At 32.7% G+C, this 12,485-nt stretch overlaps 1 protein-coding gene across 1 annotated transcript in view; it reads left to right on the top strand.

Annotated features, from left to right (window-relative positions):
• LOC124360674 (procollagen-lysine,2-oxoglutarate 5-dioxygenase) overlaps window positions 1-12,485 on the top strand; it is an 82,685-nt gene that overhangs the window by 25,189 nt on the left and 45,011 nt on the right. Inside the window, exons 4-7 of the mRNA XM_046814494.1 lie at window positions 2,384-2,547; window positions 3,945-4,121; window positions 11,112-11,293; window positions 11,488-11,625. Coding sequence (XP_046670450.1) covers window positions 2,384-2,547; window positions 3,945-4,121; window positions 11,112-11,293; window positions 11,488-11,625 — 661 coding nt within the window. The remainder of the gene's footprint in view (window positions 1-2,383; window positions 2,548-3,944; window positions 4,122-11,111; window positions 11,294-11,487; window positions 11,626-12,485) is intronic.

Here is a 12,485-nt window from a genome sequence, read left to right as displayed (position 1 = left end):
TAACCAATCATACAAAACTATTTTAAATTTGTTCAATGGAATGGTTCTTGCTGAAAGAGGAAGTTTGTTGAAAAATTGAATTGTGAATTTATTTATACAGAATTTGCCGTTTACTAAGTCCGTGACTGGGAACATCAATTTTTTCTTTGTTACAAGTGTTATAATTGTATATATTCTGCCTGGTGGTTAAATTATGTAAATTGGATTTTGTAAAAAGCAGTATGTAATATATTTACAGATTATAAATAGTAAGAATTCTCATGCTAGCACACAGTGAACAGCAGTGTTCTCGTGAGCCAGCTCTGCTCATAGTCCTAATGACCTTTTTTTATAACAATGAGATTTCATTTGTGTGATGAGAGTGACTCCAGATCAGCAACTCCACACGCAATATGAGATTGAAATAAAACTGTAATATGTTATTCTTAGATAGCTAATTTCAAGAATTCTCTGAGTTTCCAGATTACATAGTTTACTCTATTCAGCCTTTTATTAATGCTATGTATTATTCAGCTTACTGTCAACATTAAAACCTAACAAATCTACTGGCTCAAGCTTAAAAGAACCTTTTGGAGGTTTTTTTCTGTATTGCGAAGAAGTTTTTTGTTGAAAACCAGTAAATGGCGAGATGTTTTGCATCTTCCATAATTTATTGCCTCAAGATTCATTAGGTTACTAAGGGTTACATCATCAGCATTGGTTGTTTATTTAAATTTCATGGCAAGTCTTTGATTGTAACAGTGAAAAAGAAGGATTGAGGTTGTCATGCAGGTAAGTGAACAACTTTTTTGCAACGACTTCTGCATATTTTAGGTAGAGATTTTTCAAAGAGTCGTAATAAAAGAATTTTTCTATCCTTTTGTTGAAAATTAGGAGATTCCCGTGACTACCTCCCTCTTTCTCTGAGTTGGTGCAGTCATTGATTGGCATATTACTGTCTTTGTTTTTAATTTGGAGGGGATCAAGGATTGTACTGAAATATTCAAAAGACTTAATGGCGTGTGGCTTGGAAGGATTCATCAGGAATACATTATGGTTGGTTTGCAAGAATTTTATGAATAGCAGATGAAAATAAAAAGCTATTGTGTCATCCAGTATATAACTTTTTCAGCTACATTTAACAAGTTGTTGGACTTCATATGCACACTCTTTAGGTATTCATTTTCATTTTTCAAGCACTTAATCTGTTCTGCAAAGTTTTCTACATTTCTTTCTTTTTTATTGTATTATCAGGTTCCATCATGTGGCTCTTAAAGAAGAAATGTCAACAATAGTTACAGATTGTAATCGTGTTCAAACGATTACAATGATTAATAAAGATTTAATCAACGAATAGACTATATATATTATTGGTGGGCACAGTGAATAATGGTAATATTAAGCAATAGTGGCTGACCTTGCTACCAAAGTCTCAATCCTGCTAGCTGATAAAGCTGCTTTGACTGCTATCTTAGTATTTATTTACTCAAACAAGAAGTCTGCCAGTAATCTTAAGAGCCTGTCTATTGACAGCTATCCAGATCATGAACAGCTGAACAGCAGAGACAACACTAGTTTCCTTTACTTAGCTTGCTCTTTTGCTCAAAAGGTATAATATCCAAAAGATGTGATCAAAGCTCTTAACAATATTGTCTTCAAATATAAAAAATGTATATTGTGGAAAATTTGATTGTTAAACTGTATTTTTCTATTTATCTTGATATTTTACATATGGTGCAGACTATCTCATATATTAATGTGTGCAATATTATTGGATATTTTTTCACAATTTCAAGTAAAAAAAGTTAATAAAATCTTTGTTCATATAATTGTCTATTGTTCTAAATAATCATACTTATCCTATAGTATAGTTTTATTGTACTGTAAAGCCATTTTCCCCATTTTACACACAAAACAAAACTTTCAAACTGGAGCACTAAAAAGCCATGTTATGTCTTAAGAAGCAGATGACTAGACCCACATCAACATATCCAAGGTGATTCTTAGCTGCCTATATGATCTAATGAATCCAAATCTGTATAACAAGAGTTAATGTGGGGGCTTAAAATAAGATTTATGATAATGTTTAAAATATTTAATATGTAAATTTTTATTTAATATCACTATCTTTGATGAACTGAAATAGAACTGGTGAGACAAGTTTAAGTTTTAAACAATTTAGGTTTATTCAGCTGATCGGTCTCTTTAATGTTACATTATGTTTATCTTCAAAGCTTGACCTTGACCTACCAATACTAACTTGAGTTTAGTATTGTTATCATAATTATGTATTTTTATCATTTTAGTTTATAAATTAACAGCCTCAAAATATATTTATATTAATTTAATTCCATATGGATATACTGTAAAGTACATTCTACTTAGAGTATCATGGTTTATGCAGCTACGATGTGTTGGTGCTGGGACCACAATCCGATATTGTGAAGCAGTTCCGAGCACTAGACGCTCGCTTGGTGTTTGCAGCTGAGTCAAACTGTTGGCCTGACCGCAGCTTGGCGGATCAGTATCCAGTCACTGAATCCCGCTACAAGTATCTCAACTCTGGAGGTTAGTACATTTTAAGCTAGACTACAGAAAATAATTAGTTAAGTTTTTAGCAAAGTAGTTAAATTTTACAAGAATTTCATTGAACTTCCGATGTATCAGAAGCTACGCAATTTGTACTTTGTACATTCTATTTCTATGATAGTGTATAATTGTGCACAACTATTTACAACAAATAGTTGATCAGTAAACAAACAAATAATAGCGATTGTGTGATGTGTCTTAAATTTTTATCGAAAATCGTAAATAAATAACCAAATTAATGAAATGTCATGGTTTTGTAACAAATATTTAATTTGAAGTATGTATGAAGGATTCTTTTAGAAATTGGACAATGTAAAATTTTATGTAACTAATAATAAGCATATTTTTCAATATAAATTTATATTTTATGGAAGTCATTCCAAGTATTTCATCATACCATTATAACTATGTCATGTGTAGTATAACATTTATAAATATTTTTTTTCAATTAGAAACCAAACAAAATTTGAAATGGGATGTATTCAGAAAACACTTAAATAGATTTATTGTCAAAAAATCTAACCACTCACTTCTACAAAAAGGGGTAAGTTTTATTTGATGATTTAAACACATCAGTACACAAGTACATGTACACCACTCTATACTGACAACTATAGCAAATAATTTAAGTACATAAAAGATATTGCTATTTCTAAAAGTTACACCACACAACTTATTGACAACATTATTATTACCACTTCAAGACAAGAAACAAGCATTCATTTGTACAAAATAAAACAATTTTTTAATCAACGAAAGCAATTCAGAAAGTAAGGAACGTTTTGGAATTTTTTTAAACTAAGTACAAGTAAAACATTTTATTATATAATTGTGAAAGAGGGACTAAAATACTACTTTTCTACAGCCACTCACACAGCTATGAGTCAACTATAGTATAAAACCATGCATTTTAATGCTAGCATGCTTATTTTTATGGATCCTAGCTCACAAATGTACAAGAGTCATTATTTTCTCAACCTTCCATCTCACGCCATGATAGCCAGACGCATTGCAGGTCAGCGATGTGCGCAGTAGTCTATCACTTGTATTCCCCGCTACAAGTAGTTAGCTACTTGAACTCAGCAGTGAGAAATGTAGTGAGGAGTATGTGTGATCAACTACTGCTGACACCGTAGACCTCCCACCTTTTTAGCCGTCATGGTGTGAGATCGGGGGAAAAATTAAATTGAAAAAAAAGCTCAGATATTTATTTGTGGAGTTGCCATTTGGACAAAATTATTTTAAAAAACCTCGCACAAAATATATATTTATATAGGAAACAATGTTGTTATTATTATTTACATTGCATTTCAAAATTTTCAGTTGCTCTAAGAGTTCTTCATTCAGTGTTATATTAATTTATATGGTTCTGTTAGGTATAATTGGATACGCCAGTGAGCTGTACGAACTTCTGTCATCTCATGAACTAAAAGCTACTGACGACGATCAGCTCTACTACACAAAGCTTTTCCTTGACAAAAACATCAGAGAGAAGCATCATATAAAGCTAGATCACAAGGCAGCCATCTTCCAAAATCTGTATGGAGCCATAGGTACTGTACATGAGTCAAACATTTAATATAATGCACAGTTTTTAAATATACAACTGTTTGTTGTTCATTTGATTATGTAGTTTTAAACAATCCTGACAAGTGCTGCTCTTAGTTCATGAAGGAAACATGATTCTTCCGGACTTTTGCCATCGTTCAGTGATACAAAAAAATCAGTAACACTACTTTTCAAAATCGCAATCTGATCTCTTCTTCAGATGAATAACTAACTTAACACAGAATTTAACCTAGGTTAAAATAAACAAATCATAACAGAGCGTTCACAACCACCATGTTGTGTGCCAACTCCACTAACTCTAAATTGTTAAAACTGAACTACAGAATACAGGTCACAATAGGTCTGCATTTGCCAACCAACCACCTATGGCATGTTCTTGTATCACTGAAAGATGGCAAATGTCCTGAGAAAATCCCATTCATTCACAATCCTTCAATTGTTAAAAAGAAACTTCAAACTTAGTTCGTGTTTGGAGTAAAAGACAGCAAGGTATGTCTTAGCAATCTTATCTACCCGTATAGCAGATAATAAAAAAATAACACAGTGTCTCGGACTCTTTGGCAGTCAGTTGTTTTTCAACCCCTGAAGCAGGTCAGCTCCAAGTATATGTAACCATACTTTGTATAGCCTGCTGCACTCTCGTTGTTTTCTTAGGCTATCTTTATAATTGAAGTTTCTTTAAAAACCCCTTTTTGAGTAATCATTATGGCAACATAAACAGGTCCTCTTTTGTTCCGTGTCCAGTGTGGATTTCCAGCAAAACTTACTATCACTCGTTTCTGTGGGTGTATGAACAGATTCTCGAATTACATTATACTGTAAACCTGTGACTCAAGACATCTCTAACCAACCTTTTGGGACGTTCCAGCGACCTTCTTCTCCTATTCTTGTTCTTGTCAAGAGCAGGTGGTCCTCCTACATAAAACAAAGCATACTACTCATAGTTTACCCCTTTCCATTCTCTTAAATTCTGCTAAGACTCCCACCTCCATCTTTTACTGTCTAACCTGATTTTCCATTATTCTGTTATTTCATTTTCATTGTAAATGTATCTAGTATCAAAATTCTGTTTGATATTATTATTTGATTAATGATAGTCACTTTAGCAGCCAAACCCAGACCTATTTCAGCAACCAAAAAACATAGTAAAAAGTGCATACTGTAATGAATTTGCCATCATTATGAACATTAATTCATCAGCATAATTACATACAAATGTTAAAATAAATTAATTGCTAACATTATTTAGTGGAATAAAATAAACAAATGAACAATATTAAAAATCTAACCCCTAGTGAGACCCAGATAAATTCCATCAAATCAGTACATCAATCGAAAAGTGTGAAGATTGATCATCTAGTCCGCTGTTATTTAGGACTTACAAATGTGCTATTTTATAGAAAATATTGTTGTAAAATCCATGTTTTGTTAAAAATATTTGTTTTAAGTGTTTTTTTTTTTCAGGTAAAGTAATTATAATAACTTAATTATTACATTTAAAACACACAAAACTAATACTTAACCCTTATAACGTCAGTATATCTTTTCACGACTTCCAGCAAACAGCACAATATTAAAAAAAAAATTTTTAATGTGTAAAGTTCATTTTTATTTTTACTTTCTATAATTATGGTAAGTATAAAAAAGTGAAAATTTTAAAATTATCTTGTACGTACATATATTTATGGGACATTAAATTGTAGATATAAATAAAGTCAAAATAAAAGGCTCACAAAATTTTATTAGCTAAACTATAAACATTACCAGACAATTATATAAATATAATTAAAATAAATTATATATAATAAAATTAAAAATAAATAAAAAACCATATAAACAGAAAACACGACGAAGGAAACCGACTCAGCGATGGTTAGACACGCACTACATGAAGCCAAACTGCAAACAAAAGCGCGCGCGCTGTACGGCGTCTGTGCCGTGTGGCGGGGAGAGTGTCTAAACACCGCGTCTATTGCTTCAAACAATGTAACGCGACAGCTATATTTTGACGCTTGACATAGGTCAATAACCCACACACATGGTTGACGCATACGATCGGATTTAAAAGGAACTTAAATTTGCTATAGACGCAGTTTTGTGTCGATGCGCCGTACCGCGTCTTTGCCGTTTGGAGATAGTTTGTCTATGCGCCATACGGCGTCTGTGACGTTATAAGGGTTAAAATTAACTTAACTGTAATTAAGTTAATAGTAGCCAATACAAGCTCCATTTTCAACATAATAATAATAAGTTTTGCATAAAGCTGTAACAACAGGTTAGTGTGAACTAATAATAATATGAACTCAACAAAGTAATAAATAATAACTGACTTTTCAGTATTACATCACTTTTACTATTAATATTGTAATTGTACATGCCTATCTATGTAAATGTTCAAAAATGATTGTCATCCCTTGTATAAATTAAGAGTGTGTTGTAGATATTACTTTCAAAAATATAAACATATCTATTCAAAAAGTACCTTTTTAACCATAAATTTTTTCTTTAAAAAAATGTGAATTATTTTATGTTAAGGTTGGTCTGAAAAGTTTCTGACCTCAACGTAAACATGGCAGCACTTGTAAATAAAAGCTAGTGAATTTCGTTGTATGTTCAGTTACTCACAAAAGTTTCAGCCATTTTGGACGCGCAGTTTTTATGTAACAGTCATTTAAGTGAGTTGATGTTATTTTTTTTGTGAAAATGCACAAAATCAAGTATCGAGCTGTCATTAAATATATGCCTTTGCAAATCAAAAATGAGTTGGATTCTGTGTATGGGGACTCTGTATCATCATTTACCACAGTGAAATTTTGGGCTGCTGAATTTAAACGTGGCTGTAAGAGCTTGGGAGACGATAAACATTTGGGACATCCAAAAACTGCAACTACCAACGAAAACATCACCAAACTTCACCAAATGATGCTAGATGACCGCCGAGAGAAGTAGGAGAGGTTATGAACATGTCAAAAAAAACATGTTTGTCTCATATTAAATCAACATTTAGGCATGGGAAAGCTGCCCGCGCGTTGGGTGCAGCGTTTGCTCACATTAACCAAGAACGTGTTCGAATGAACATTTCCAATGCTCTTTTGGCGCATTTAAGGTGAAATAAATCCGAGTTTTGCAACCGATTAATTACTGTAGATGAATCTTGGATACACCTTTTTCCATCTGTCCAAAACAAAAATACAGTCTAAACATTGGACTGCAAAGGGAAAACCGGGCTCCAAAAAAAGTAAGTAAAAATTGTTTTTCGGTTGGTCAAGTGATAGCAACTGTTTTTTTGTATAGTAATGGAGTTATTTTAATTGATTATCTTTAAAAAGTAAAAGCCATTACAGGAGCATACTATGCATCATTACTTGACAAGTTGAAGGCAGAACTTGCGGGGAAAAAAACTGCCGCATTTGCAGAAAAAGAAAATCCTGTTTCATCCAGCTAACACACCGTTACACACCTGACCGGCTGCTGCCACATTGAAAATTCACTAATTATGGTTTGAACTGCTTGACGATCCGCCTTACTCACCAGATCTAGCCGCAAATGACTTCTTTTTGTTCCCTCATCAAAAAATTGTGCTCTGAGGACAAAGATTTTCATTAAAGAGGCAATCACCTTTGTAAATAATTATTTTACAAATAAGAATGCCATTTGGACAGGCTACAGAGATGGGAGCATCACTAGGAAAAATGTGTAGAGTTACAAGGAGACTTCATTGGAAAAATCTTTTAATTTGGAAAAAAATGTCTTTTATATTTATTTGTTAGGTTGGAAACTTTTCAGACCACCCTCTTATGTGTCAATAGACAGTACAATTTTATAGCATTTGCAAGTAATTCAGCTGAAACAATTGGTTTAGGCTGTTATAATTCTGTGTACAAAATAGAAAGATGAAAAAGTTTACTTTCCTACGTTGATGTTGCCTCAGGAGTGTTCACTTTTGGCTGTTTTGTACCTGTTAGTAGACAGTACACTGGATACCGTAAAGTACAATGTTGTCACAAACATGTGGATATCCAAATATATATGTCCAGGAGCAGCACATCAGTAACTGCAAATTTCTAGATGTTAAAGAAAGGAAATAATTTTATCAATACATCAATTTTAGTGCGGAAGATGATTGTTGGAGTAAGTGGGTCTCACTTAGTGTTTAAGAGTTTTTGCAAGTGTAAATGTGAGAGTACATTCTCACCTGCCCACTGAGAGTGGTAGAGGTTGAGGTTGAAACAGAGAAGTCTCGCCTTCTTCAAAGGTGTCATGACTCAGATAGTACTATCTATACCACTATACTATGTGTGGCCTTAATTCCCCATCCTTACTCAACTAGAATTTCCTGTCACACTGGAAGGAACTAAATACATTTTAACTGTCAACTGAAATGTGTTTACTATGATAACGCACTGAAAGAGCCTTCTGTTAAAAGATTATGTATAATGCTGTATAAACAAGTTAGAACACGCATAATGAAGATGGTCAAACAAATGACCATTAACAATACTATTCCAACCAAGGTCTAAAGACTTTCATCTGTTAACAAAATTGTTACAAAAAGGGTTTTTGATGAGGGAACAAATCACATAAAGTGATGAAGCTCTGAAACACAAATTTTCCTCTAGGTTTCTTAGTATTGTAGATAAGTGTGCTGCCAGATTTAATAGTTTTTTCTCTTTACATTAAATGCCCTAATCTAGATTGGTGTTATTAACATTCTAGTTTCAATTCGTATGGAAGTTGCATCAACATGTGCATCAAACGTCAATGGAGATTATTCTTAACTAGTGTAATGACTCATTTCATACACCCATCTCACATTCATTTCAATACTTAATTTAATTTAGAAATTTATTAGTAATAATAATTAAATAATTAAGGAATAATTATTTATAAATTGTCTCAAATTGTAATACAAAGAATAATAAAATACAAAATTAAATATATCAAAATTCACCTTATTACATAGAAAACTCAAAAGTTATAAAGTAAACAAAAGTCAGTGATACAGTGTGCAGGGATGATTGTTGAGTGAAGAGAGCAGAGTTTTAAAAGTTGAGAGGAGAGGCAAATATAGAAGAAGTGAAGCAAGATTATTATTTTAAAGAAAGAAACTGGTTACATTTTATTCAGCAGTATTTGGTTCAAAAGAAAGATTAATTTATTAAATTCATATTATCACTGAAGTACAGAGAAGCAGAAGACAGACATTGGGTGAGAAAATTCCTTTTAAATTTAACAGTGATCCATTGGAAAAACATAAAACCCAGGAACATTCGATTTGGCTAACAATTCAAAATTAATATAATAAAAATTTAACAAAATTATTTTTCAAATTACAATATATATTTTATTAAAATCAATACCTAATATTTCTATTTCATTAAGCTAGCACGACCACCCTGCCCTAAAATTTTGAGAACTGTATTTAAAAAACTTTACCATTAATGTATCCTCCATCTTGTTTCAAAATTCAAACCTGTATGTCAATTTATCATCATTAAAGTTCACATTTGTATCATACTGAGTTATTTATTATTTCTAGCTATAATCATCAGAATACAAATTAAGTTTAACCATTTATTTAAAGTGTATTAGTAGTAGTATATTACAAAATTGGCGTCCAACGTAGTGGCTTAATGAAATATTAATAATCTTTGATTTGAGACAATTTTCTAGATCGTAAGAATAGCCTAGATATAAGTACTGTACATAGTTAGTTGTCATTTATTCGTATCATCTGTCAATAGGCTATAGGATTAGGTTATTTAATAACTAACCGTATTAAACATTTAATTAACAAGACATTAGTCCTGTAATGTTATTCCTATCTTTTATATCGCAATTAATGTCCCGTGATTTTAATTTAAGATACCCTAAACGGTACCCATTTTTTTTTTCATCATTTATCATCCTTAAAGTTCACATTTGTATCATACTGAGTTATTTATTATTTCTAGCTATAATCATCAGAATACAAATTAAGTTTAACCATTTATTTAAAGTGTATAGTAGTAGTATATTACACTACATATTCAAGAAGCAAATATTCATAAATTCAAATAATACTACATATTTCACAATTACTGGATTTTATATTGTAGCTACCACTTTTGAAATATAACTAAAATTGAAAGGAACTAAATTTTTCAGGCTAAAACAACATCAACTCACAAGTAAACACGCATTTGCTGTGGTTTGGGATTTTAGGGGAGTTAGCAAATGTTTCTTACTTCGTAAGAAGTAAATTGTCGTAATCTTTATGAAAATTTTATAAACTAGCTATTAATTATTGTTGCTACTAATATTCAAGTATGTTGTAAATTTTGATTCATTGAAACATTCACAAATCTGTAAAATGTGGATGTAGGTGATTTGAAGTTGTGTACTTTTTGGTCTGGAGAGGTGGATTTTCTATATTCTTACTATGAATAATACAATAGGTATTCCTGCTTTGTGTTGCAGATGATGTGGACATTGTGCAAGGAACTCTGCTGAATGTGGTGTATGGCATAAAGCCTCTGCATGGCAGTGGCATCTCTAAAGTCTTACATATGAATAATACTAGGTATTCCTGCTTTGTGTTGCAGATGATGTGGACATTGTGCTAGGAACTCTGCTGAATGTCATAAAGCCTCTGGTATTTCATGGCAGTGGCATCTCTAAAGTCTTACATATGAATAATACAACAGGTATTCCTGCTTTGTGTTGCAGATGATGTGGACATTGTGCAAGGAACTCTGCTGAATGTGATGTATGGCATAAAGCCTCTGGTATTTCATGGCATTGGCATCTCTAAAGTCTTACATATGAATAATACAATAGGTATTACTGCTTTGTGTTGCAGATGATGTGGACATTGTGCAAGGAACTCTGCTGAATGTGGTGTATGGCATAAAGCCTCTGGTGTTTCATGGCAATGGCATCTCTAAACTCTTACCTATGAATGATACAACAGGTATTCCTGCTTTGTGTTGCAGATGATGTGGACATTGTGCAAGGAACTCTGTTGAATGTAGTATATGGCACAAAGCCTCTGGTATTTCATGGCAATGGCATCTCTAAATTGGAACTCAACACATTGGCCAATTATCTGGCCGAATACTGGACAGCCGCGGAAGGTTGCATTGGCTGCAAAGAAAACAATATTGAGATACAGAAAGTAAGTAAAGATAATGTTAAAAGTTTTGTAGCGATTTGTATATTTAACTGGTTCCTTTATGGTATATTTTTTCAACTTATCGCTTCCCTTTCCACCTTTAGAAAATTTTATTCTAGATTAGATTAATTTAGCAAACTCAGAAGTTAAGGCACTGAATAGGTCATTAATTTATAGTGTTCACTTTGATGTCATAGATTTCTGAAGCAGATTACCCAACCGTTGTGATTGCTGTTCATGTGGCTGTGCCAACACCATTCATCAGAGAAGCATTTGATAAGCTCCTCCAACTTGATTACCCTAAGAACAAAATATACTTCTTCATTGCTAACTCTGTAAGTATGTCCTTCTTAATGTCAGATTTTGAAATTTATTTTGAACTTGTTTTAAAAATAGTTGGGCAACACCGACAAGGATTGTGCAGTAACTTATGGTCCAAAAACACAGGATATCACAGTGTATAAGCAGTGTTCTTGATGCAATTAAAAAAGCAGGTAAACATAAAATAACTTAGAATTGGATTAAAATATAGCTCAACCTTCATAATCGTTTTCCATTGACAACCTATTTTTTTATGAGAACTGCTTCTCTAACACATAATATGATATGTACGTGATTGTACTATTGTTTTATGTATGCAATCTTGAGTACAAGTTTGTCCAAAAAGTATCTGACCTCTCTTTGCTGACAAGTCTTTTTTTTTCCTTCCTGAGGGAAGAGGACAGTTTGTCTCCGCACTTGGTCCTAAAAGGACCTTTGCGCCTCCCTTACTTTAATTTGTGCCCTCAAAGACCGAGGCTTTTGCAAAAACCAATCAGATTTAAGGGCTCCTGTTCTCTAATGTCCTTGGGGCTGATGAGATATGCTCCCAAGTATCTTTTCCGAGTCTCTGCGATGGCAGGACAATCCAACCAAATGTGCTCCGCTGACAAGTCTTGGTGATGGACCCTTCTGAGACCACCTCCAGACAATCTCTTTCTTTCCAAATAGTTGAACTTCAAAAGTATGATTTTATCAATAAAAATTCATTGGTGTTTTGGAATTTATAAAACATTCTTCGGCTTTGGCTGTGTTTGGCCAAATAATAACTGAATTAGTGGTAGCATGTGATGATGTCGACTGTAAATATTACTTTACTCTTTTGGTACATACAACAAGCATTCCTTAATTCTTGACGTACTTTCAATTTTTGTCT

This window comes from Homalodisca vitripennis, chromosome 4 (genome assembly GCF_021130785.1).
Source record: "Homalodisca vitripennis isolate AUS2020 chromosome 4, UT_GWSS_2.1, whole genome shotgun sequence".
NCBI classification, from domain to species: Eukaryota; Metazoa; Arthropoda; class Insecta; order Hemiptera; family Cicadellidae; genus Homalodisca; species Homalodisca vitripennis.
Note: the sequence above shows the minus strand (reverse complement) of the source record. Positions and strands in the feature narration are given on the sequence as shown.